Source organism: Fukomys damarensis, unplaced genomic scaffold, assembly GCF_012274545.1.
Source record: "Fukomys damarensis isolate Sample0158 unplaced genomic scaffold, DMR_v1.0_HiC HiC_scaffold_38, whole genome shotgun sequence".
Taxonomy (NCBI): Eukaryota; Metazoa; Chordata; class Mammalia; order Rodentia; family Bathyergidae; genus Fukomys; species Fukomys damarensis.
This window is the reverse complement of record NW_022900950.1, coordinates 25516874-25544619: the sequence shown is the minus strand read 5'-3', so window position 1 is coordinate 25544619 and position 27746 is coordinate 25516874. Positions and strand designations below refer to the sequence as shown.

Here is a 27746-nt window from a genome sequence, read left to right as displayed (position 1 = left end):
AGGGGTGGCCACCTCCCAAAATGTACCCTGAAGTCCACATCTGAGGCCTGGGAAGACCTCAGGCCCTGCCGCCCCAGGCTGCCTTCTTCTCTGACTTAGCTCCTTTCATTCCTGTCCACTGTGTGCCAAGCACATGAATCACCATATCTTCATGGTTTGCTTCCATTTATTCTGTTTTCTGCTCATAGGATACATTATGGCTTCCTCTGACTACCCTGTCTAAAACACTCACCTTCCAGTACCCTTTACCTCCTTCCCTGTGCTTCTCTTACGGCACTTACAACTACTGACATGTGATGTATCTGTTGTTTTTCTTTTCCCACTAGAATGAAAATCCCATGACACCAAGGATTTTATTTTTGTTAGTTTTCTGCTATATCCACAGAGGTAGAACAGTATCTGGACCACAAGTTATTTCTCAAGAATTTATACAGAGATAACCAACTTATGACCAATTAAAAGTACTGTAAAAGTACCAGTACTAAAATGATTTTAAATGTTACATATTACTGTATAAATTGCCTATGTACAAATTTACCTTAATAATTCACAGTAAGCTTTCTCTGCTGACACCTTTTTTTTTTTTTTTTTTTGTACCAGGGATCAAACTCAGGACCATGTGCTTGCGAGGCAGGCAGTGGAACCACTGAGCTAAACCCCGGCCCAAGGTTTCTCTTATCTACCTATTCTCAGAAGAAAGGCTTAGAGATTTTTAATGTAAAATAAAGATTATTGATTTTGGTTGATGTCCTCTAAAATGTAGAATATCATCTATAAGTGTATGTCATGTCTTCATGTGGTAAGTAATATAATTTAAACTAAATCATCCTGTTGGGTTCACCAGAAAAACTAGTCTGCCCAAAATAAGGCATTCCATGAATATAAGTATTTTTTCTATGGTTACAGTTAAGGTACTCAGTCTATTGATCACATTTGTTTTAAAAATCATACAAGCCAGGGGCTGGGGATTTAGCTCAGTGGTTTGGTGGCCTGCCTTGCAAGTACAAGGACCTGAATTCAATCCCCGGTACCAAAAAAAAAAAAAAATCATACAAGCCAACGTCATCCTGGACATTCCTGATGGAATATATAATTATTTAACTTTTAGAGTGACTCTTAAACTCTCCATCCAGGAAAAATCTTGGCCTTGTTTGTAGAGATTCTCTTCCTGGCAAAGGGGCTGTAGCTACTGCAGTGGCTTTCATCTGGCAGCAATGTAGCCTTGGCCTGACAGAGACATCTGTGGTTTTCATGACCACGATGGAAGCATCTAGTGAGCCGAGGCTGGGGAATGCTGATTCCCAGGGCAGCCTCCCATGATCCAAAATTATTCAACCCCAGATGTCAGGGATACAGGCTGAGCAACTGTGGCCTAGCATACTGTGAGGCTGTGCCATCTTCACAGTGTCACCATCATCCCTATCTTTGTGTAATTTCTAAAGCAACAGTCATTCCATAATGTGACTGAGATTAAGAATCACACAGACTCTGGTGTGAAAAACTATAATGGTACATAAGATCCTAATGGTATAATTGACAATGTGAAATAGGAAGAAAAGGGCTAAAGGTGTTGGGGAAGTGGGAAGGGTAGGGGAAATGAAATAAGGAAAAAGAAAAAAAAAACATGAGAAAATGAAAAAATGGAAATAAGGTATTTGTAAATAGGGAAGGGAGGGCAAGGATAATGGGAAAAAATGCGAACCAAGGCCTGTCATGTAAAGGTACAAGATCCCAATGATGAATGTAACTGTACTGTGTACCTAAAATGTACCAATAAACTCAATGAGAGAGAGACAGAAAAAAAAAGAATCACACAGAATGCTTTTAAAAAAGATATAGGGAAAGGAAAAGGAAAAGATGGGTCCACTGTAAACCCAAATGAGACTCTCTGAAGGCATGGAGAATTGGAAATATTTTACTTCTCAAGAAACTGCTTCTGATTTCTTCATAAAATAGTAAAAATTACACTACAGGCTATAACTTTTCTCTTTCCTATAATTCAAAGCATTGTAGGACAAAATTTAGAGTTTAGCAAGACTATGCAGCATATGAATGTGACTATTTTATGTTTGTCTTCAGCCTGTTTCATTATTACTGTTGTGACACTTCACATTATCACTATAAGTTGCATCAAATTTAGAATTCAACAAAATAGAAAATGAATATTTTCTATAAAGCTAAATTTATAACTGACTAGTAAAAAGCATCAAGACAACATTTTAAAATTAAAGTATCTTTAAAAATAATCTGCTACCAATATTAGTAAGATTATTAGTGTTCTATTTTCATAAAACCCAGAGTATTTTTCTACCTTCAGAAAGTAAATGGACAATTAAATTATCTTCCCTATAAAACATTTCAGTTTCTAAATTTTGAAGAACCCACATAAAGCCAACTTCATTCTTAAAAATTTCATAAAATTTTGAAATATAGATTTGGTACCACTGAAGAGAATCTGGCATTGTATTTAAATCTATCAACAATAAAGCTCTATAAAAATGTGTCAAATTTCCGACCTTATAAAAACATTTAAATAAATATGTTACAAAACATAAGTTGTATTATGCATGCAATTGCTACAAGAAATGTAAAAATATACTAGAACATAAAATATGATATCTTGTGCCTTAAAGTTACAAAATCCAATGTTACTTACAGTCAACATTTTCTGGAAATTTTCTGTGAATATTTTTATAAGTATCTAATGCTTTTTGGTAGTTACCTATGAATAAAAAAGACAAAATCATTACTAGCAAATCACAAAAATTAATAGGTTTAAACAAAATAGGAAAATGAGTTTGGGTAAACATCATTCCTAAAATCTAAGCAAATAAGTTATGAATCTCTCTAATCTTGGAAGAGTTCCTGAGAGAGCCAAATGAAATGGGGATAGGACATACTCTCAGTGAACGCTAGCTGCCACCAACCTGTTCTTCAGCAACTTAAGCAGGTGGAAATCACCCAGGAAAGTTCATTTGTATGTACACTTCACATGACTGACATTGAAATGATCTAGGTACTGAAAACTCACACTGATACTTAAAACATATGTGTTATACAGTTGTTAAAAATCAAACCCTGAAATGATTTGAAGACTACACTGTGTATGAAGTGTTTGTGGTGCATTCTGGTGGCATGCAGAGAGATAAAGAAACCATCCACAAAATTCAATGAGAACTGCTAATATTTTCACAAGTTGTACTTTTCTTGAAGACTTTCTTTGAGCCATTTATGCATGTGTGTGTGTGTGTATGTATGTATGTATGTATATTTTTTGAGACAGGGTCTCACTATGTAGTTCAGACTGGCTTTGAACTCACTGTGTAGCCAAGCATGGCCTCAAACTCACGGCAATTCTTCTGCTTCAGCCTCTTGAGTGCTGGGATTACAGGCATCTGCCACCATGGCCACTTTTCTGAGCCATTTTTATGTCATATGGGATGATTATACATGTGTTGGCAATAAGCGCCTAGCATAATCTCTGATATTTTAAGTATGTTATCCATTGCACAGTCTAAAACTCACAGCATCTCATCATTAAGGAAAGTATCAGTGCAAAGCATAATAAAAGCACAGCAGAAAACGCAAGCTTAACTCAGTTGCAAGCCTTCCTCAGACTTTGTAGGTGTGGGACAGTTTCATAAATTTGGCTGAGCACATAGGACCCTGAGAATCACAGAAGTGGAAAATGGAAGTATAAATTAATATAAAAAGAATGCTTAGTTTTTCCCACAAAATAATTTTATGCCTTTTCTTCCCTTAAAATTTTAGGAATCAAATTATTTGCTAAAATAAATAATCATTGCCAAGATCGATCATCTCTTTCTTTCTCTCTCTCTCTCTCTCTCTCTCTCTCTCTCTCTCTCTCTCTCTTTCTTTCTTTCTTTCTTTCTTTCTTTCTTTCTTTCTTTCTTTCTTTCTTTCTTTCTTTCTTTCTTATTTTTGCCAGGATCTTTAAATACTGCTAAAAAGACCAAAGAATAGCAAAAATTGCAGAAATAAAAGCCTCAGGAACAATTTAATGTTACCCTCACTTTTGTGAAAATCTTTTCTATTTACCTGATGGCTTCAAAGACAATCTCAATTCCTACTCAATTTGATGGCAAACCTACCAGCTTTAAAATAAGATTGATCTGGGTTTAACTAATTAAAAATTATTATTATGTTAGCTTTGAAAAACAATCTTTTTGTTTTTGTTTTTTGATACTACGGGGGACTGAATCCAGGACCTTTAGACTGAGCTAAATCCCCAGCCTTTTTAAAAAAAATTTCTCAGATAGTGGACCAGAAATTTAGCTCAGCAGGCTGGGAATTTAGCTAAGTGGTTCTGATGCCTGCTTCGTAAGCGCAAGGACCCAAATTCAATCCCTGGTACCAAAAAAAAAAAAAAGAGAGAGACAATCAAACTGATTTGGGCGGGGCATTTAGCTCAGTGCTGCCACCTGGCTTGCAAGCACAAGGTCCTGAGTTTAATTCCTGGTACCAAAAAAAAAAAAAAAAAAGAAATTTTTGAGATGGGGTCGAATGACATCACTAAATTGTCCAGGATGGGCTCAAACTTGCCATCCTCTTGCCTCAGTCTGCTAGAATGCTGGAATCATAAGCATCCTGAAATAATCCTTTTTAAAAGAGAGGTGATGGGAATATATGTCTTGTGGAAGATGTGTATGTATGTAGCTCAAGGGCAGAGCACATCCTTTTTGAGTTTTCATCCCTAGCTGCAAACAAAACAAACAAACAAACAAACAAACTCCAAAACAAATCAACTAAACAGAAAGAGCAATGCCCACTTTGTAAGAACAATTTCTCTTCCCACAATATTGTTTTTCCTATAATGCTTCAATTATATATAGTTATTTTAAAAGTTGGTGTTTTAACAGAGATACAACTGAAATACATTACCTAAAAGAAATTGCACAATTACCTAAAAGAAAATAACAAAGTATAGAGGAAATAAGTAAAATCAACTTACCACTTCTTCTAAAACAACTTGCTACCATCAGCTGCCATTTCACTTGTGTAGGCCTATAAAAATAATATAATTTGTTGAAATTACAGGTGATATAAAAATCATTTACAAAGTTGTATATCTATACAATCTTTCAATTACTCTGATTTTTTGTTAATTCATTATTACTGAAAATAGTTGAAATATAATTTCCTTCATTATTACCTGTTATATTAGGACATTTAAATTTATGAGTCCTTCAAAGTTCCTTTAGTGTATGCCTTTTTTAGATACTTTTGGAGAACCACTTAAGTTTGTTTGGTTAAAAACCACTAATTGTGTTTTAACATGATCATTACTTTTGGCATTTTCTTTAATCATTATATTTAGGCCTGTAAATATTCAAGGAGCAGCTTTTGATCTTATGTTTGAACAGTCAAGCTTTAAAGAGAGAGAAAAAAAGCATTTTATTTATCCTTTATCTTCCCTTAAAAAAGAATCCAATTATTTGCTAAAATAAATAATCATAACCAGGATCTTTAAATACTGTTAAAAAAGACCAAAGGACAGCAAAAATTGCAGAAACAAAAGCCTCAGGAGCAATTTAATGTTACCCTCACTTTTGCTCCTCTCACTTTTGCGAATCTCCCTTCTATTTACCTAATGGCCTCAAAGTCAAGCTCAGTTCCTACTCCATTTGATGGCAAACCTACCAGGTTTAGAATAAGACTGATCTGCATTTAAATCACAGCATGCTACATGGGCAAGTTATTTAACTTCAAACCCACTGCCTACACGCCCACCTACTGTGATCTAAATAAAATCCACATCTAGCCATATTACTTCCCTCCTTAAAAAATCTGTCACCTCCTCCACCCACATGTTAAATACAAGATTCTAATACAGTGTCTACTCCTTTTCTGCTTCTCCAACTCATCTTCTGCCACACCATGCCTAACCTTTCACACTACAGCAACTCCAAGCAGAAATGTGGACAATATTTGCTGGAGCCCTGGTATTTGCACAAACCATCACCTGGAGGTTTACTCTTTGTGCACTTTTTGAAGCCAGGCTGGATTCGACTGCTCCAAGACTCTCTAACCCCCAAGAATTTCTTAGCACAGCACTTAGCATACAGTTTTATTTGTGTTTCTGAATACCAACATTACCCTCCTTCCTCAAAGAATGTAACTACTGTCCTAACTTCTAATACTTTGAAGTTGGCCCCATTTCTCCACTTTACATAAATGAAATTACACAGCATGCATCCTTTTTCTAACACCTAAACAATTCATCCAATTAAACTATACAATACTTTAATTTTTAGTATTTTATATTTTTAAAAAATTATGATAAAATACAACATAAAATTTTCCATTTTAACTATTTTTAGTTCAGCAGCATTAATTACATTCACAATGGTGTGCAACTATTACCACTATCTACTCCCAACACATTTTTAGTATTATCCAACAGAAACTTTGCAACCATCAAGCAACAACTCTACATCCTTCCTACCCTAACCCCTAGTAACTTCTAATTTCCTTTTGTCTCTGTAATTTGCCCATTTTACATATGGCAAGTCCCCAACTTAGGAATGTTTGAGTCGCAAACTTTCAGAGATATGAATGGATGCTGCATTATGAACATTTGTAGATGTGAACAAACTGCGGGAGTAGCTCATGAGTCTGCTGGATGTTGTCACAGTTGTGCTGCTATGTGGTTACTGTAAAATGCAACAGCTACTAACTGGAGGAGGCAGGGTAGGAGGGAGACAGTGGAGCTGAAAGATCATTGGCAATAGGAGATGAGGACAAGACAGAATTTCGCTCACAACTGATGCTGATAACACAGGTTTTTAAATGTATTTAATTCTGTCTACCCTCCTGAAAAAATGATTCAGTGATATCTGAGCTCTTTTTTTTCTCATCATAGATGACTCTCCCCTATCCTCCTTTCTCTAGTAGGTAACTTTCTTCTTGTCAGTTCACTCTATGCAATATCCTATATGCCAGATGTTGTACTGTACTGTACTTTTTTTTTTTTTTTTGGTACCAGGGATTGAACTTGGGTCCTTGCACTTGCAAGGCAGGCCACTGAACCACTGAGCTAAATCCCCGGCCCTGTACTGTACTATTTTTAAGGTAATTGTAGAAATAAAAATAGTTTATTTACAGTTGTTCTGCACTGTACCACCATTCTAAGGCAACTGTAAAAGTAAAAATAATTTACACATTAATGTATATGTTTGGTTTTTAATGTTTTACATCGTATATTTGTGACAAAGGCATGTAAGACTCATTTTGTTGGACTTAGGAATGAATCTAACTTACAAACTTTCTCCAAGAATGGATCTCATTTGTAAGTTAGGGACTTACTGTACTTCATATAAATGGTAACAGAGAGCATTTGTTCTTTTGTGTTTGGCTTCTTTCACCTAGCATGTTTTATGGTTAAGAATAGATCTGAACTTCCTTCCTATGGTGGAATAATATTCCACTGCATACATATATACCCTAAGTTACCCATCATGGACATGGGGGTTGTTTCTATCTTTTGGCTATTATGAATGATAAAGCTATGAAATATTTACTTGAGTCTTTTTATTTCCATTGGGTGTATACCTAGGAGTAAAAGTGTATATCATATGGTAATTCTTAAGTTTATCTTTGTGAGGTATGGGCAAATTGTTTTCCATCAAACACCATTTTATATTCCCACTAGCAATGTACACAGGTTCTAGTTTTTCCATGTCCTCTCCAACACGTTATTTATTTATTTATTTATTTATGGTACCAGGGATCAAACTCGGGTTCTTGTTCTTGTGAGGCAGGTGGCAGAACCACTGAGCTAAATCCCAGGCCCTATTATTTTCTTTTTTTGATAATATGACCCTAAAAGGTGTGAGGTGGAATTTCATTGCTTTTAATTTGCATTTCCCAATGACTAAAGATGGTGAGCATCTCATATGCTAGCTTACTTATATACCTTCTTTGGGAAAATGTCTACTCAAGACCTTTACTCATTTTTGAATTGGGTTGCTTGTCATGGTGAGTTGTAGGGGTTTAAATTTTGATCGCTTATCAGATGCATGATTTGTAAATAATATTTCCTACTTGTGGTTTGTGTTTTCACTCTTTTTTTTCCTTTGCAAAGCAGAAGTTTTTAAGTTTCATAAAGTCCAAATTATCTACTTCTGGTGCCTTTGGCATCATTTCCAATAAATCACTGGCAAATGTAATGTCATTAACATTTTCCACCAAGGTCTCACAGGAGTTTTATAGTTTTAGATGTGACATTTAAGTCTTTAACTCATTGTGATTTAATTTTTTGTATATGGTATAAAGTAACAGCCCAAATTTACTCTTTCATATGTGGGTATTTGGTTTTTGAAGTGCTTTCTGATGAAACGATTTGTCTCTCCCACGTAATTTACTAATTATGTGAAGGTTTGCTTTTAGATTCTAGATTCTATTCTACTGTGTTTATGTCTACCTTTCGGCCAACACAACTGTTTTGATTGCTGTAGCACAGAAGGAAATTTTGAAACCAGGAAGTGTGAGTTCTTCAACTTTGTTCCTTTTGAAATTGTTTTGACTACTCATGGTCCCTTGAGATTCCATATGATTATTAGCATATATTTTTTATTTCTATAAAACATTATCAGGATTTTGATAGAAACTGCATTAAACTTAAGATTGCTTTGAATAGCACTGTCGTCTCAACAATATTAAATCTTCTAATCCATGAACATGGATATCTTTCCATTTATCTGTCTTTAATTCCATTCAATAATGTTTTTTACTAATGTAAATGAAGCTGTTCTCTCAAATTCCCTTCTAGTCTGTTCATTGCATGTGTATAAAAATACAATGAATTTTTGTATGATTTTATATTTTGTACTTTGCTGAATTCACTTCTTAGATCTATTTTTTGTATATATTATCTGTGAAGGGAGATACTTTTTCTTCATCCTTTCCAATCTATTGGCTTTTATTACTTTTTCAACTTAATATTGAATTTGTGGGATATAACTAATTGTTGGACAGCTTTTGTTCAACTGGAAATGTCTTAATTTCTTTTTTTAAGCTTTAACTTTTTAATTATTGCTAACTTAAAATTTTTTTATAGCAAAACATTTATTGGTAATTTTAGGCATATGTAATGATAACACTCATCATTGGGAATTTGCACCTGTACATCCCACCCTTTTCCCCCATTACCCTCTCCATTCTGTACATGGTGTTGTACACTGTATTGAAATATAGCATAAATAAATTGACTTTCACTTTGATGACACAGTTATCCCATTTAGTAGTCAAATCAAAAAAATGGAAAACTGGTGAGGAATTTTCATCTTCAGGTTCCTTGATTCCATAAATGATAGTGTTATTTCACAATTCACAAAATCTTTCCAGTATTTTACTCCAACTTGGCCACCTCACTTCAGAAAATGATGTCCCCATAATCAGCATCCTTTTTTTTAACATTTCAAAACATTTATTGTTGACTCATTAGTGAGACTGCAGAACAAGATTCCTGATTAAGCACGGAAAATAAATATGTAACGCTTCACGAATTTGCGTGTCATCCTTGTGCAGGGGCCATGCTAATCTTCTCTGTGTCATCTCAATTTTAGTACATATGCTGCCAAAGCGAGAATGGCATCCTTACTCTTAAGGAACTCATGGAATTGGTGATTTGATCCCTAGGACCTCATGAAATTCACAGCTTTGATGATGACTTGCATAACATCTTTTTGTTGTTTTTTTGAGACAGGGTCTCCCTACATAGTTCAGGCTAGTCTTGAATTCACTATTTGAACTCACGGGATTCTCCTGCCTCAGTCTCCTGAGTACTGGAGTTATAGGTGTGCACTGCTACACCTAGCTCCTCTAACATCCATTTTTAAAGCTTGAATTTCTTTGATGTATGACGCAGCACTATTTTATTAAATGTGACTTGCCAGCAACAATTGCATCATTTCTTATTAATTTTTAAGTACCTCTTTTTTTTTTTGAGACAAGATTTCACTCTGTATGTTCAGGCTGGCCTTGAATTCATTATGTAGCCTAGGCTAGCCTCAAACTTGCAGTGATTCTCCTGCATCAACCTCCTAAGTGCTGGGATTATGGGTATGCACCACCACATCAAGTTTAAATCCCTCCTATTTACCAACCATCACAGAGTACCACTATGGCTACATTAGATATATTAAAAGTTTGAAGAAAGTCACTGTTGTTTTTATTGCTTCCTACTAATGAAGAGATATAGCTCTTTTTTGTTGTTGTTATTACCGGGAACAAACTTGGGACCTTGCACTTGTGAGGCAGGTGGCAGCACCACTGAGCTAAATCCCCTGCCCTTAGCTGTATTTTAGTGGCATCAAAGAAACCATTTCTTCAGTGATACTATATTCATAATCTATAATACTGCTAATTAAAAACATCAAGTTGAACCATATCTGTCAAATCAGCACTTTCATCTGTTGCCAAAGAATAAAGTTTGAAATTAGCAGCTTCACTCTAAATCTTTATCAGTAGATTTTCCCCCATTTCCTCTATTCATCTGGCTATAGTCTGGTGAGACAAACTGATTTAGAAAAATTAAGCAGGGTGCCTTATTTCTCTCAATAAAAAAGCACTCATCCATTTTTCACTGAAGACTCTTTCTTCTTCCATTTTTTTGGGGGGGGGCGTGTTCTGTTTTCTTTTGAGATGATGAAGCCATTCTGTGATTCAAGCATGCTATAACATTAAGTCCTATAGTTTTACTCCTGGCACCCAGGGCACATGGTGGTAAAATGAGTTCCAAAGGGCTTGGGCAGCCCCACCTCTGAGGTCTGGCCAGTTGCAGCCCATATAACTTCTCTCTTGGCTGGCTCCATTCATGGCCTGCAGCTTTCCTCAGAAGACATTCCACATTCCTGACATCTCTAACCGCCTAAGGATATCCACTGCACATCTAGTTTCACTCCCAAAGATTAATGCTCTGACCACTTTTACAGGACACTCTGCCTGGCTCCCAAGTCTTCCTCTGCAATCTAGGTGGAAGCCTCCCTGACCCCACAACTCTTGCATTCTGCGTCCTGGTAAAACCAGCATCCTATGGACAATGTCAAGGTCTGCTGTCAGCAGAAACATCAGCCAAGGCCCCTTGGACTGTGGATATGTGGCCCTTGAGTGTCTAGATAGCTGGGCACAGTGAAATGAATCATGGGGAACCAATGCCCGAAGAGATCCTTCTCAAGCAAGGGTTCTAGGGACTCTTCTCAAGTGAAAGGTTTATACTTTTGCACCTTTGAACCTGCAATAGACAGGTCTTGCTGATTCCTGAGATGTCTTCAAAGCATCTTTCTTCTTGTCCTCTGTTACAAAGTACTTGGTTTCTTTTTAATATTGATCATCTCTTTAGCAGTCATATTTCCTTTGGTCCTAACTTTATATATGGCTCCTTATGGGCCAAAATTTAAGTTTTTCAAATTGTTTTGTTCTGCTTTTTGCCTTCATTTTGCACTCTAAATGTGGCTAAAAGCAGGCAGCAGTACCCATGCCACAGCCTGAATGTTGAGCTGTCATGAAATTTCCTCCTGCAGATTAATTACTCCTCCATCCTTAATCTGTCTACCTCAAATTCTTTGGACATGCACAAAATGCACACACATTTTATTTTATTTTATTTTTCTCATTGATAGCACACATGGCCTCTCATTCAAGTGCCAATACTTCAAATTTCTTGAGTCCGGCCTTAACTGTCTATATTCTTTTCAGCATCCTGAACTTTTGAGCTTTGAGTGAATCAACCTTCACCTCTATTGATAGCATTCTAGGGCTTCTCTCGCCTGCATCTCCAAACTTTTCCAAACTCTCCCTGAAAGCCATTTCTATAGATTTCTAAACCATACAATCAGGTACAATTACAGCAATGACTCTACTTCTCTGGTACCAGCTTTCCATTTGCTGACACACAATACCCAACACTCACAACTTAAAGAGGAGGTTTAATTTGCTCTTGGTTTCAGTCCCTGATTGGCTTGCACCAAGGCAGACATCACGGGAGATGGGCATAGCAAATTAATACTGCTTAGTTCTATAGGAAGTAGAGCAGGGGAATGGTGCTAGAGAGGAAGGGGGAAGTGACCAGACATAGACTCCAAGGCCATGTCTCCAGATATACCTAGGGATGTGCTCCACGAAATTCCCAAAGCCAATCAAATTGAAACTCCAACCTAAACTGCCACAATCTGCCACATAATTAGTCTCTGATAGTACTACATTGGGTGTACATAGGAATGTAATGAATGTCTGGACTAACCCAATGACTGAAAAATTTGGGGGCAGATGGAGTAGCAAGTAAGAAATAAAAAGAAACTGAAGGTTTTAGCAAAAAATATATATAAACAATTAAACAGCCTAATAAGGAAAGCTTCAGAATTAAAGCCAAGAGGAAGATAAAGAGATTGGAGGTCTCAATCTCACCAAAGAAAGGCATAATGGAAAGTAGGGAATATGGGAATTGGAAAGAGAGGAGGTTATGTTCAAATAGTTAGATATTGTAACATAAGATTTTATTGGTGTAAATGTGGTACTGATAGTCACCAAAAGGTAAGATCTAAATGGCTGAAAGGCAGAGAAGGTGAAGATCAAAAGTGAAGGGTAAAATTTATGAGACCAGAATATTGATGGGATGAACTAGATTAGGTAGAGAAATGACTGGTGGACCAAAACAGACATTTACAAGTAAGAGTTAAGAATGGGATGAACAATGGTAGACTGAGCCTCAAAAGAATGGTTTCACATAAGCTAATGGCTAATGTGACAGCAATTTAAGTGTAATAAATGTAACTAAAACTAGCCCTTTGCCCTTGGTAATTAGTTTTATAATCCTCAAAACATTTATTTGAAACAAACAGTAAAAATTAATTGCCTAATACAAATGTTATATAGAGATAATTTAAGTCACTAAGCCTCCCTTTATCAGTTAAATGATTCTTAAGTTACATTTCACCTTAAAACTCAATTTGGCCAAGATCAGAACATGATATATTCTAATTATTTTTGAATCAGATATATAACAAACATTTTGATGTGAGCTTAAAGTCATTTAAAACAGTTTTAATATATAATGTATATTAATTGTAAATTAAAGCCAACACAACTTTTTTCTATTAGGACTAATTCAGAAAAGTGTCCCAGAACTGAGAGTCATTTTCTGATTTATAAAGAAATAACATTTGTTCAATGATATGCGAGCAAGAAAAATACATAAAGTAGCTTGTAGAAGAGGTTTTTTTGCTGTTATTGTTTTTGGGGTTGTTTTTGGCAGTCCTGGGGATTAACCTGTATCCCAAGTTCTCTTTGATTCTGACATAGTATCTTGGTAAGATGCCAAGCTGTCCAGGCTGGGCTCAAACTTGTGACGCTCCTGTATCAGCCTCCTACAGTGCTAAGATTACAGGTGTGCACCACAATGTTCAGCTGCAATGATCTTTTAAAAACAGGATCACTCAAATAATATGTAAGTCTTGTGTGGCTTTATAGAAGATAATTCTAAGCAAAGAGGAAATTATTTTTATCACAGTAAAGACCAAGTAAAAAAGAATAAAATATAAGAAAATGAAAATAACTCATGAATTTTCATATTTTCTTGCATTTACAAGGTCTATCAGACACAAAAGTTGTAGGAATTAAAATTTCAATATAAGACATTAAACATAAAATCCTACTAGTTACTTACTGTATAAGAGAAGCTCTTTCAAAATACTGAATGGCTTTTTCACAAAACTGAGTGTCAATGTAATAGGCTCCAAGCCACTCAATGACTTCAACATTAGAAGGGAAATACCTATATGACTGGAAAAAACATGGAATGTGACAACTTCAGTAGCAATATTTAATATACTTCTTTAAACATTAATATTAAATGGATTTACTTACCCAATGTGAAATTTCTTAAAAAAAATTTATGAGCTGTCGTAAATTCCTTCTAATTTTTTGTTTTGAGACAGGTCCTTGCTATGTAGTCCTGGCTGATCTTGAACTCTCTATGGATCCCAAGCTGGCCTCAAAGTCAATAATCCTCCTGCCTGTATTTCCCAAGTGCTAGGATTACTGGCTTGTACCACCACCATAAGTCTTGGAAAACTTAAACTGTGCTTGACACATTTTTCAATTACGTATAAATGACTTTTAGATATAGTGATTATAAGAGCTGTCATATTATTCAAAAGAATCAAAACGAAATGCAAATCACTCTTTAGCCAAAAAATGAAGTTTTACCTTTTAAATTTAATAAAAAACTAACTTTATATTTCAAAAATGCTTTATTTTAAATTGTTTAGTTAAAAAACAAAAATTCTACAGGGGTACTGATCTTAAATTCATAAAATTTTAAAACACAAAAGGAAAGAAAGACACACACCTACCTCATAGTAATATTGGAATGCCTGGGATTTGTCTCCTTCACTATCATATAATTCTCCTAGTTTAGACAAAGCTTTAGAATCAGTTGGAACAACACTGATCAGCTGCATTAGCCATTCAATAGCTTGATTGGGATCTTCCATTAATTCATGTCTTAGGTAATATCAGTTAAGGATAAAACAGCTTTTCTAAATTCACTAAATGATAAGCAAAAGTAAAATTAGTATTATGAAAATATTTCTTAGCCTACATCACTGTGTCACTTTGTACTGTTTCCTCCAGATTTCTTTAGTAGAGATGAAAAATGAAGCAGTATTGTGCACAACACTGTTGCTCTTTTTCTGTATCTTGCTTTTACTTTTGCTTCACTACCTTCCACTGAAATCAATTCCCAAATTTCTAGCAGAATTATTAAAAGATGTGTCAAAAATTTGTCCTTACAATATGTCTGAGCACTTGCTGTATTAGTCTATCACGCTTTTTAATTTTAGTTTATGAGTACACAATGCAGTACCTAATGTTTACATTGCTGTGTGTTAGTGCATGAACCTAACACAATTCTTTCATTTCATCTTTTATTCCTTCTTTCATCTCTTCATCCCTTTCCCCTTTGAGAAAGATTTCCCTACTTCCTATTACCTGTCTTTTATTTTGCTTTTTGTTTTTACTATCACTCTTAACATGCTTAGCATATTAAGGGAATCTTTTTTTTGTATTTTTCATGTGATTTTTCCCTAACAAGATTAGAGGCCCCAAAATAGGGAGTTTTTTGTAGCTTCCTTAGTATCTAGTAAGACCTCTAATATACTCAAATAATTTGTTCACATTAATAGGTACTATTTACTTATTATTAAGTTTGATATCTCAGTGAAATGAAAATATTCCAGTCCAAAGATTCATTAAAAAGGAAGGTTATCCTGATTTTTGTTTTTTAGAAAAGGGCTAAGTTGACCAGGCTGGCCTTAAATTCACTATCCTGCTGATTCAAGCCTCCTGGGAATTTGGGATACAGGCACATGCTACTGCAGTCCCAACTTGGTTTCCTGTATTTAATGACTACAAAAATGTGATACTACAAGAAGGCTCAGTGGTAGAGTGCTTGCCTAACAAAGCTCTAGGTGCAATCTCTAGTACTCCAAACAAACAAACGAACAAGCAAACAAATAATAAAAATAAATTTTAAAAGGAGATTCAAGCAGCCTCAAGCATATTAATTGTTTGATCACTAGTTGGGTAGTATCAGACCATGATGTGACAGTTTCAGAGAAATTAAGTGAACAAAACTATGAAAAGACTAAAAGGAATAACTATGATGTCATTTTCTCCAAAACTAAATTTCAGTTTTTTTTTTTTGGTACTAGGGATCGAACTCAGGACCTTGTGCTTGTGAGGCAGGCAGCAGAACCATTGAGCCAAATCTCCAGCCCTAAAACTAAATTTTTAAACAAAAATAAAAATGTATCAAAAGTGTAGTGTATAGTAGTTAAAATTACTAACAGCATATCTCACAGTATACTTTTTCTGAACATATTTAAATGAAATTTATATTAAGATAATAGGATCTCTAAAAGCTACCTAAGATTTTAACTCTTCCCAATGCTTTGGCCAAACCTTTTTAAAATGAGAGAAATTAAAGTGCTTTTCATGTAGTGTGAAAGGTATGAACAGACTTCTGCTTTTCTAACAGTGGGTGGGGGAAAAACAACTAAAGAAAGGCAGGAGTCATGGAATAAACTGACAGGAGAGCAGTGTTTCATAGTTCCACAGTCTCTAGAGCTTTAAACATAAAACTGGCACATAGAGCACACACATGATGAATGAACACTAGCTGAACGGAATGAATGAGTTCATATGAAGTGCTGCGTAACCCTGGAGGACAGCTGTATTTATTATATCTACATGACAGCTAAACAAATACATTAGCCAAACTCACAATACATATATGAGTTTCAAGTTCTTATGAATACCTCTTCAATGCAATTTTTAATTAATTAATTCATGTATATTTTTTGGTATTGGAGATTGAATCTGGGGCTTTTGCCTGAGGTACATCCCAGCCCTTTTTAATTTTTAATTTTGAGACAGTGTCTCACTAAGGGGCTAAGTTGACCAGCAGGGCTAGAACCTGTGATGTCTTAGCCTCCAAAGTACTAGGATTACAAGTGTGCAAATGATCTTTTAAAAACAGAATCACTCAAATAATATTTTCATCATATGTTAAATTTGTGAGTTAGATTATCTTCATTGGTGACTTCAAATATTATCCTCATGAACTATCTTGATTGTTAAACTCATTTAATAACATACTTAATCACCACTTGTTGAATTAATAACTACCCTTGATTTTTTTCAAATAAGATACATATTTGCTATCTGGTAAAGCACTTGGGCACTATTTCGCAGAATTGCATGAAGTTTCAGGAAACACTCCAAAGCCTCATCTAGCCGGTTGAGCTTCTTATAGGTAAGGCCTTAGAAAAGAAAACAAAAAGAACATTTAGAAGGATTATTACTGGCATACATGTAATCAGTAACAGAATGACTCTTTAAATATATGTAAATATTCATCCAGAAGAAAAATGAAGATGAACTGAGAATTTTTTTATGAGAACAATAGGGGGTGGGAATTCTCTATGCAGACACCAAACATGTTACAAAGATGTAGTGGTTTTATTTTTGCTTTAGTGATTTAAAAAACATGGTACTGGGCAGTAATAGGCACACAAATCAAAAGAAGAGAAAAAAATAGTCCAGAAATTGACTCAGATACAGAAGTTAATGAGCATTTCAAATTAGTGTGGGGGGGTAGTAATAAATGCCGGTACAACTGATTATACATGAAGAAAAAAGTGTAGATTCTTATTTAACAAAAAATAAAAAAAATTTAAACTACATATAAATACAAAAGGGTATGAAAAGAAAATACAGGTTGAGCATCCCTAATCCAAAAAGTTCCAAAATCTGAAGCTTTCTGAATGCCAACATGATATCACAAATGGAAAATTCCACAGTCAAAATTCAGATGCACTAAAAATATTGTATAAGATTATCTTCAGGCTCTGTGTATAAGAAACAAACTCATTTTGTGCTTAGATTTGGTCTCACCCCCAAGATATCTCATTATATACGCAAATATTTCAAAATTCAAAAAAATCCAAAATACTTTTCTGGTTCCAAGCATTCAGATAAGGAATACTCCATTTATAGAGAAAAATGATTTTATAATCTTTGGGCAAGGGAAGGGTTTCATAAAGCAATAGACAAAGTCATCAATTTTTTTAAAAGCCAATTTTATTATATTAATTAGCAAGTGAAAAGTAGTTTTTGGAAGAGATAAAATAAGTTAAAAGTAGGACAGTGTGGGCTGGGGATGTTGCTCAGCAGTGGCAGAGCACTTGCCCAGCACATACAAGGCCATGGATTCCATTCCTAGTAATGTTAAGAAGGTGGAGGGAGTGAGGGAAGAATGGAAGGAAGGAAGAAAATGAAGAAGGAAGAGAACGAGAGGAGGAAGAAAAAAGGAACAATAATGGTAGGGAAACATTTGAAACTTATAAAGTGAACTGACAAACATCTGTCTAAGCAAGCAAGCCCATATGTGAAGGTCTTTATTTTCCTCTTCCTTGTGAGAGTAACAGATACCTGATGTCATACTCTCTATACTTAAGAACATAGTCACTTCTCAATGAGCCTTTCCTGATTCTATCCAAAATTGTACTTCTTCCCTGGCTCCCCTCCTCCTTCCTGCTTCAGGCAGATTAAATTATCATCTCCTCTGGGAGGGAAGATCCAGATGGGTGAGGGTAAGGACCCAACTAAACAGACCAGATGAGACAGGTCTCTTGAACAAATGCCAGCCTATAATGGACTCAGTCTCCCCTCAGTGTTTGGCCACAAACTCCTAAACACTAGAATCATGGGAAGCTGACGAGAGGTCACAATGTGAAAAGGACAATGAAAGAAATAAGCAAAACACCTACACAGGGGGAAGCAAACTATACTTTTTTTTTTTTTGGTACCGGGGATTGAACTCAGATCCTTGCGCTTGCAAGGCAGGTAGCGGATACACTGAGTCAAATCCCTGGCCCCAGGAAGCAAATTTTAAAAGAAACTTCAGTAATGATCCAAGTGACAATGCTCCATACTGTGCTGATGTGTTTGTGCATGTGCACACGTGTGTGTGTGTGTGTAAGCGTGTGTGTGCAGGAAGTAGTGAGGTGCATTTCAGGAGATTCCAAAGGTAGGGAAGGGAATAAGGCAGTAGTGAGCCTGCGTGGTTTGTAGTATTGTTTCTTAAAAACAAAATCTGAAGTACTTATGGCAAAATGCTGAAATGTGTTAAACTGGGATGGCATGTTTATGACTATTTTTCTATTTCTGTTTGCATATTTGAAATTTTTCATAATTAAAAAGAAACTGAGATTCCTTTCCTATACATATACTTATTGGTTTGACAAAGGTAAGAAGAATGACTGCTATCCAGTATGAGCAGGAGGTAGGGAAATCACTCTTACATACTTGGTAGAAATAGTAATTGGAAAAATCTTTCTGAAGAAAAATATGAAGTTGACTCAAACTTTCTATGTGTATAGTTTTTGAATTATTAATTTCATTTAGGATGATCTAGAATTCAAGAGGCAACAGTCCTCCTTCCAACTTTGTGTTAGAAGGAAGTCAACTCCTTATAATGCATTGGAAAAAAGCCCAAATAATGCAAAAATCAAATTTTTTCACTTACCAATATTATAAAGGGCTTCAGTACAAGAAGAATCATTTCTTAGAGCCTCTTTATAGAATTCAGCTGCCTTCTCAAAATCACCATTTGCAAAGACCGTATTCCCTTTATTAGTAAGAGCTGATGGGTTATATCTATCAGAGTTCACAGCTAGATCTGCATAGCTGCTGGCCTGTGCAAATTCATTTTCCTAAATAAAGCATTAAGAGATATTACAAATGAGTTTCACAGAATAATTTTTAGAATTGTTCTAAGATTATAGACGTAATAAACAGACTTTCTGATTGTAGATAATGATGAACAAAAACAAATATTTTAAATATCATGGTTGTCATAGGCTACACAAAGGCTTTTTAATTGTCAAGCCCAGATACCCAAGTTCTTTATGATTGACTTCTCTAGTCTCATGGTTTGAATAACACTACTATGTATATGTAGGTGGTTCCATGCTCAACGCCCAAGTTCCATGTCCTCATTTGCTGCGGAGCACACCCCTTCCCACCTGAGGTACTGAAATAGCTGGAAGGCACCTCTGTCCTCCCTGCCCCTGCCTGGCTACATCACCTTGAGGCCTCTGCAGGCCTAGCAATCCATTGTTTTCTTTCTCCATTGCCAACTACCGGCACAGGACCTGGCCACCACTCATGTGTGCCAGGGAAACCTCACTGTTCTTCAGTGGAGCGGCCAGCTGTGCCGGGTCAGCTTGGCCAAGCCAGGAACTATTTCCTAGAAGCTTCTTCTTTGCCTGGCTCTTGTCCAGAATTGGCCACAAAAGGAGCTCCTGTGACATCTGGAATGCAGAGCTGATATAGCAAGTAGTCATCTTTTCCAGAAGTCTGTCTTCTTGTCATCACATGGAAGATGGATGCAGAGGAGCCCAGAGGTAGCAGCCTCTCTTCACTCCAGTTCTTCTTCCTGACCGTCCTATCCTTGGCCTATGGTGGGGCTTTGCTGTGCATCCTGGGTCCTCCATGCATGCCCTCTGGTCCTTTGGTAGTAGCTGGATGTTAGAGCCACTTGATTACTGATGGCGACTCCTCTAAGATCTCTAACTCTCTTCTGTACCTCACCACCAGGGTTCCTCCACATCTGTGTAGGATTTAAATCCCACATCCCTTCTCCCACAGTGCCCACAGTGACTGTTCCTAATTGAACTTTAAAAAGTGAAGACACTCACATATCATGGAATTGACCCTTGAACAATATTCAGTATGTTCACAAAATTGTGCAGTTATCACTTGAATTTCCTTCTATCCAAAATATTTTACCTCACCCACCACCAAGAAAATCCATGCTCACCAGCAGTCTCTCCCCATTCTCTCCAATAGCCCCTGGAAACCACTAATCTTCTCTCCATCTTCAGGCCTACCCTGGACATTTGATACAAATGGAATCATAACACATGTATCTTTCTTCATTCAACATAATGTCTTTAAAAGTTCCAGCAGAATGTATCAGTAGTTTGTTCTTTTTAATGGCTGAGTAACACTCTACTGGGTAGATATATCACATTTAGCTTATCCCTTCATTGTGGATATACATTGAGTATAGCCACCAGTCTCCTGGTTGTTATGAAAAATGTTCCTGTGAACATTCATCTTATGGTTTAGATCTAAAATGTCTCCCAAAAGTTTCGTGTATTCAGATTTGTGGCCTGGTTGGAAAAGTTGGGATACTGGAGGCATGACCTAGAAGGGTGTGTTCTTGTCCCTGGCTCCTCTTCCTCTCTGTTCCCTGGCCACCACAGCATGAACAGTTTTCCTCTACCACACCCTTTCACCATGCCATTTCTGCCTTGGAGCCTGATGCCATGGACTGAATCTAATGAACTTTGTAAGCCAAAATAAACCTTTTCTTTAAGTTGTGGGCATTGGGTATTTTGTTCCGGTGATGAAAAACAACCAAACTCTGACTGAAACAAAAACTGGTACCTATAAGTGGACACTACTGTCATGAAAACTAAAACATGAAACTTTTTCTTTCTTTCTTTTTTTTTTTTTAATAGGTAGCAGGCAAGGTAAAGCACTAGAGAGGTGGTGAATCTGAGAGGAGCCTGCTGAAGTGGGAAGAAACTGTTATCAGGGGCTGCGTAAATGGCAAGTAGTATTTGTGAATGTTCATGAAGTTTTAAAAAACTGGCACAGCAATTTGGAAGGCAGAAAGTATACGTAGTGAATATGTACTTGTGGCCAGTGGATTTCTAGGCAGGATGTTGAAAATGCCAAAAACAAAACTGAGTAGAATAGAGGAGCAGAGATATAATCTAAAAAGAGAATTATTCTGTTCATAAGTAGAAGTTAGACAAAATATAGAAAAATCAGGATTTGCTGGGTTGGAAGACAGAATTATTTCATGTCTCTAACAATTTCTCTTGGTAGCAGTATATTGTCAAAGAAGGATAGAATTAGTTCAAGGGTGTAGCCATAATACATTTTGTAAATATCTGAGAAAGATTTAAGGCGCTGCCTATGCAGACCTCTCTTAGGTGGAAAAAAGACTAAGACTCCCAGGCCCTACTCCACAGAGGTCTTGTATACCAAAGCAGCAAAGGGTTTGTCTTATGAAGAGTGATGGATGTGGCTCTTAGGTGATGAAGTAAACTCCAATGAGATTACAGAAAATCCTCAGACCTTTTAAGGGAGTTGATCTGATGAAAGTGTTGCTAGCTTGAAGGAGCAGATACAGTTTAAATCACGAAAAAGCCTCTGAGCCCCAAATTTATCTGGGCAGAAAGCAGGCTGAAAAAGTTTATGAACAACAAATATGCCATTTCTTCTGTAAAAGAAAGATGTCCCCATAGGACAACCACAGAGAACAACCAGTTAAGGAACCATTCCCAGGGGCCCTAATTAAGGAACACACACTTTCCCCAGGCTAGGTCTGAGCTGAGCTTTACAATTGCTAAGCCATGTGCCTCTGGTGCTCCTCCTTTTGGATGAGAGTCTAAAAGTGGTACTGTTTCCTCACCATGTGGCAAACTGAATGCAGGTAGTGTCAGGCCTGGCTCAAACAGATGGGACAAAGCAAACAGGCTGCTTTCAGCAAACAACAGCAGCTTCTCAGTAAATAGGGCAAATGGTCTCAAAACAAAGTATAAAAACCCCATGCTGCCAAGAAGTCCACTGATTACTGTCTTTGGATTCAATTATAAACATTTCACCCCAGAGTCCTTAGCTCCTTCAATACCTATATAAGCCTAATTTCTTTCCCCGCTACCTGCTGCTATTTCTTCCTCCCAATGTCAGCCCACCCTCACACGGATGTAATACTTCAGCTTTTCCCAGCTAGCTGCTAGAATCTCCCTGATTTTACTCCCTGTTCACTGGAATAAACTTTTTTCTCACAACAAAAAGCCTATTTTTTTGAAAAGTGGATTCATGTATGCCATCTAAAACATTTTGCTGCCTTGACTGGGATGACAGAGTACTCACTCTCCTTGGAGACTTTTACATCCTATCTAAGGAACCACTGAACCCAGTTGTCAACACTTCAAATTTTGCTTCAGCACTCCAGGCAAGCTGCTTAGCTCCATTCCACAAGCTTCAGACTGGGTAAAGCTGTTTTTCTTTCTATGCCCTAACCACCTCAGCCCTGTGTTTCCACTTCCTAAGCCTTTCACAGTCTCTGTGACTTTAACATCTCCCTCCTCCACCCTCTCTCTGCCTCATCTCCACTTGGTAACTTTAAGAGCCCTCCTATGCCTGCTGCCAGCAGCTGTGCCACAGCGCCAATAAAACTATAGCTGCTCTGCAGTTACGCCCTCCCCTTTCCTTAACTCTTCTCTCTCTCCACTCACCAACCAGGACAGAAACAGGTCCAACCACTTTTCTGTAACATTTTAAACCCAGAGATCTGGGTAAAGCACTGTCTTTTCCCTTTGGTAGTAACCCAGTCTCGCTGAAGACCAGCTTGGCCTCTACTCATGGGTAAAAGCCTCGGTCACTTGGGGAGACATCCGCTCGTGACTATTAACTGTCCCTTCACGTCAGACACGACAAAACTTGTTTTCCGTCCTAATGGGGAATCATTCTTTTTCTTCTATTCTTTCTTCTTCCTCATTACGATGCTTGCTAAACAATCTGAAAACTCCATATCCTGATCTGAAGCCTAAGAGTCTGCCATTCTTCTGTAATACTCTGGTCCTCCTCCTTTTGGAGGAAAATGGCTTTCAGCCATTTCTTTGCATTGCTTTCAGTAAAAAGGTGGTACTTTTGATTTTAACATCCTATGAAACTTAGTTATTGCCAATGGTCCAAAGTTCCCTATGTTCAGGCATTGTTTGCACTCTGTAACATTCTCATACATATTTAAAGTGTACTATATGATACTTTGAGGTACATATACATTGTGAGCTGATTATTACATTCAAGCAAGTTAACATATCCATCAACTCACATAAAGAAATTATTAATTTCATCTACTTAAAAATATTTTATAATACAAGAATTGCTCTTAAAAAGAAAAATGTGCTCAGCATCTCACACAGATGCTAAAATGGAGACAGACTAAAACAATCAACTGAACACCATTCTAGACAATTTGTTGATATCTCTTTGTATAAATGCATTTTTGAAAATAAAAAATTGGCCATGCCATATATACTGTTTGATGACTTGCTGCTTCACTTTTCACCTCAGTATATTCATGGCAACATCATAATCTCTTCATGATATCATTTTGTTGTTGTTGTTTGAGATAGTCTTGATATGAAGTTCAACTCACTTTGTAATCCCAGCTGGCCTCAAACTCATAGCAATCCTCTTACCTCAGCCTCCCAAGTGCTGGGATTACATACCTGTAACACCCTACCCAGCACTTAATGACAGAATTAATAACCTTCTTTTCTGTCCTATTACCTTTCATTTCCTTCAGAATCAGGTACAACAAATTACTAATCAGATGCTACAATTATTTTTGTTGCTTCTCTAAAATTTCTATTGGTCTCTTTTAGCACATTATCAAACTTGGTGAAGAGCTGGTCACTAATCAAACCATTCTCAGAAAATTTATTAATGATTTTCTAAAATCAAAATTTAATGGCCATAATGTACACCATGCTTCATCCCAAGACCTATCCTTCTGAACTTCTGGGGGCATGTGTTGGGACACCTCTCTGGAAATCACCCTGGGCTAAAGCGAGAGGCACTTTACCCTTTTCCTGAGGATCCCCTTACTGGGGGGCAGGCTGTCAGGGTATAAATTCCTGGTTGTTTCTTCTCAACAGGGGACACCCCAACTTCAGGGCATCCTACAAAGCTGAAGGTCAATAGCAAACACTGAATCTTGTGCCTCTATCACAGGCAACTTCTGCTCAATCCTATTCCTCCCCAGCTCTCTTATCTTCATCCCTCAAGGGCTATGCCAGGCAAATCTCCTTATCAGGTCAGCATCTCCTGCCTCACTGGCCCCAGTGGTAAGTCAATGCCATGTACTCCCTCTGAAATACTGCCTTCTTTTACTTCAAAGACATCAATACTATCTTGGCTCTTTTCCTCTTCTTGATCTGAATCCCACTTTTGCCTCCTCAGTGTATGCCTACTCCACAGTCAGTTCTCAGTTTTGTACCTTGCTCTCACATGTGGAGAGATAATCCAATATCAAAGCTGTCACCTCTAAGAGATGACCACTAAGTTTTATCTCCATCCTGATTTCCTTCTGAGCTCTGTTCTTGTTCTTCCTGGTCATTTCTATTTGAATATATCACCATCACTAAACACAATTTTTAATTATGTTCAAACACAATCTCAGAATCTTTTCCCCTAATCAGGATCCTCTAGACATGCAACTGTCATATTATCCTGTCAGTAGATGTAAAACCTGGGAGCCCTTTGTCAGCCAGTGGTTTTCATCTCTTTCCTCATAGAAGGATACATCACCTTCCACAAATAACAGCAGTGATTCTCACTGGTGCACGAATAAGAAGCTCGAGGACAGAATGGGAATGCAGTTGAACAAAACACCACCACTCTTCTGCGTGCCTCCCTTCCCAGAACTTTCTTGCCTCTGTGCTTCTGTTGATCCCACTCATCTCCTCCCAAATGCCTCTTTCTCTCACCTGTATTCTGATCATCTAGTCCCAACTCCTCTATGAAATCTTTCCTAGAAGCAATAAATTAAAATGCTATTTGTCTCCTTTGAATTTATGAAGTACTTATTACCAAAATTACTTTATTATTCTCTACTTGGAACCTTTCTTCATCGTTGACCCACCCCATCTCCGTGTTTCAAATTAAGAAAGACTTTAGTACTTCCAATGACTGAAATCCAGTAGGCACTCAATAAATGCTGTACCCTTATTCAAGTCACTTAACCTATCACTGTCTTCCTTACTAATGCAGAATTGAAATCTATCTAGACCTCATCTTGCAGCTATACATTCCTAATTCTTGATGTTTTGCTCGCTAACACAGTTCCTTTCCTGCCCTCCTCCACCACAGTCTTCTCACTTGTGCCTGCAAGCCGAAACCCTAGCCCAGAAGCTGCCACTATTCAAGGTCTCTACATCAAAGCTCAAACAAAAGATAAGCCAAGTAAAACTCCATGTGTCCAACTCAGAGACACAAAACCAAAACTTACCAGATAGTACAGGAATGAGAGGTTGGTTGCAGCTGCACTTTTTACCCTGCTGTCCTTCTTTTCAAACATTTTTAAGGTGTCAACAGCCTAGAAGAGTAAGATCTGAAGTTACTACCACTGTAATATGACAGAGTAACATCGGAAGTTACTACCACTGTTATCAAGCTTACATTTGGGGGAAGGTTTAATGTGTATGGAGGGGGATTGGGGAAGGAAACAAGACAAGATGTAAATTTCATTCAAGAGGTAGAGTTTATAAAAAATAGAAATTCTGGGACTAAAAATATAACTGAAATTAAGACTACACAGAAGGGTTAGATGCAGCTGGAGAGAGGAGCAGAGAGTGGAGGAAAAGACAATAACAAACCTCAAATCTTGTGAGTCCTGTGAAGCACAGTGGTGTTAATTCCATAAAACAGGGTAGAGTGAAGTCTGGAAAGGTTTTGCCTATAGACAAGATCACACTCGTGCTACAAAAATTCTGGGATTTCTGCTTCTGGCTATTACAGAATAATCAACAGAAGACCATCCTTTCACAGAGAATCCCCCAGAGAAGTTACATGAAATACTAAAAGCATGTTTTAAAGGCCCTGAAAGACTCCTGAGGCAACTAGGACTTGAAGTCCAAGATACCAGAAAATGTTCAGAATAAATAGAGTACACGTTGGGCATGGTGTTATGTACCTATAATCCCAGCATGCTATGAGGCTAATGCAGGAGGATTATAAATTTGAGCTCAGCCAAGGCAACCTGGTGAGATCTCTTCAAAAGAAAAATTTTAAAAAGGCTGAAGGTGTAGTTCAGTGTGAAGGCCCTCCCTGGGTTGTTCAAATCCCAGTAGTGAAAAAAAGAATCCACCCCCCAAAAAAAGAAATAAGGGAACACAAGGAAAAGGTTCAATATGAATGTAATTAAAATTCTAAAAGGCAAAGAAAGTAAATGGCTGAGAGTTTTCCAAAACCAGTAACAGAAAATAATTTTAGTAAAATTACAAAAAAAGATCTAAATATAATTACATTTTCAAATAATGAGATATGAAAGTATATTTTTAACCATGTAGCAAGTCTGAGATAATGATAGCCAAACAGCATATATGGAATGGCCAGACACCTAACAGTGAAAAGCAAATGAGTACTGAACCTGGAAATTATTGTTGAATATCAGAAGGAAAAAACATGTAATGGGTTTTCCTGCTTTTCTTCTTTTTTTTTTTTCATTAAGTTTATTAGTAAACTTTAGGTATACAATATGATGACATTCATCATTGGGAATTTATACCTTTATTTTTAAAAAATTTCTTTTTCATTGAGTTTATTGGTACTTTTTAGGTATACAGTACAGTTATGTTCATCACTGGGATCTTGTACCTTTACATGATGTATCTTGGATCTTATGTTTTCCCCATTCCCCTGCCCTCCCTTCACCCCCTCCTCCCTTTCCTATTTACAGACTTTGTTTCCATTTTTTCCTTTTCTCATATTTTTTCTTTTCCCTTATTTCCTTTCCCTTACCCTTCCTACTTCCACTCCTCCTTTAGCCCTTTTCTTCCTATTTCACATTTCAATAATACCATTTGGATCTTATTTACACTTTTAGTTTTTCACACCAGAGAAACTATTCAGTATTTACACCTGTGTGTCCTATTTATTTCACTTAAGAGTATGACCTCGATATTCATCCATTTTCCTATAAATGACTCTAGTTCTCATTTTTTTTTCATCTTTAATTGAGTTTATTGGTACATTTTAGGGATACAGTACAGTTACATTCATTGTTGGGATCTTGTACCTCTACATGACAAGTCTTGATTCTCATTTTTTCCCCTTACCTCTGCCCTCCCTTCACCCCCTCCTCCCCTCACCATCTACAAACACTTTATTTTCATCTTTTCATACTCTCACATTTTTTTCTTTTCCCTTTTTACTCTTCCCCTACCCATCCCACCTTCCCTACACCTTTAGCTCCTTTCTTCCCATTTCTAAATGTCAGTAATCTTATTAGAATCTTATGCATTGTTGCAGATTATTTACACCAGGGAAACTATTCGGTATTTACACATGTGTGA

General features: G+C 36.8%; 1 protein-coding gene and 1 non-coding gene across 9 annotated transcripts in view; both read right to left on the bottom strand.

The window, feature by feature from the left end:
- Ift88 (intraflagellar transport 88) overlaps positions 1-27746 on the bottom strand; it is a 141551-nt gene that overhangs the window by 30862 nt on the left and 82943 nt on the right. For 7 of the 8 annotated variants that reach the window (XM_010633791.2, XM_010633795.2, XM_033759938.1 and 4 more), the window contains 7 exons: positions 25682-25768; positions 19109-19295; positions 16733-16841; positions 14373-14523; positions 13685-13800; positions 4973-5025; positions 2657-2722 (listed from right to left, as the gene is read on the bottom strand). In XM_010633791.2, the coding sequence (XP_010632093.1) occupies positions 2657-2722; positions 4973-5025; positions 13685-13800; positions 14373-14523; positions 16733-16841; positions 19109-19295; positions 25682-25768 (769 nt within the window). Of the gene's footprint in view, positions 1-2656; positions 2723-4972; positions 5026-13248; positions 13498-13684; positions 13801-14372; positions 14524-16732; positions 16842-19108; positions 19296-25681; positions 25769-27746 lie in introns of those variants that run through there. The other variant, XM_010633797.3, reaches the window with a different exon arrangement.
- On the bottom strand, positions 9505-9611 carry LOC117284640. Its single transcript, XR_004515738.1, has one exon. It is a non-coding gene; the product is annotated as a U6 spliceosomal RNA (small nuclear RNA).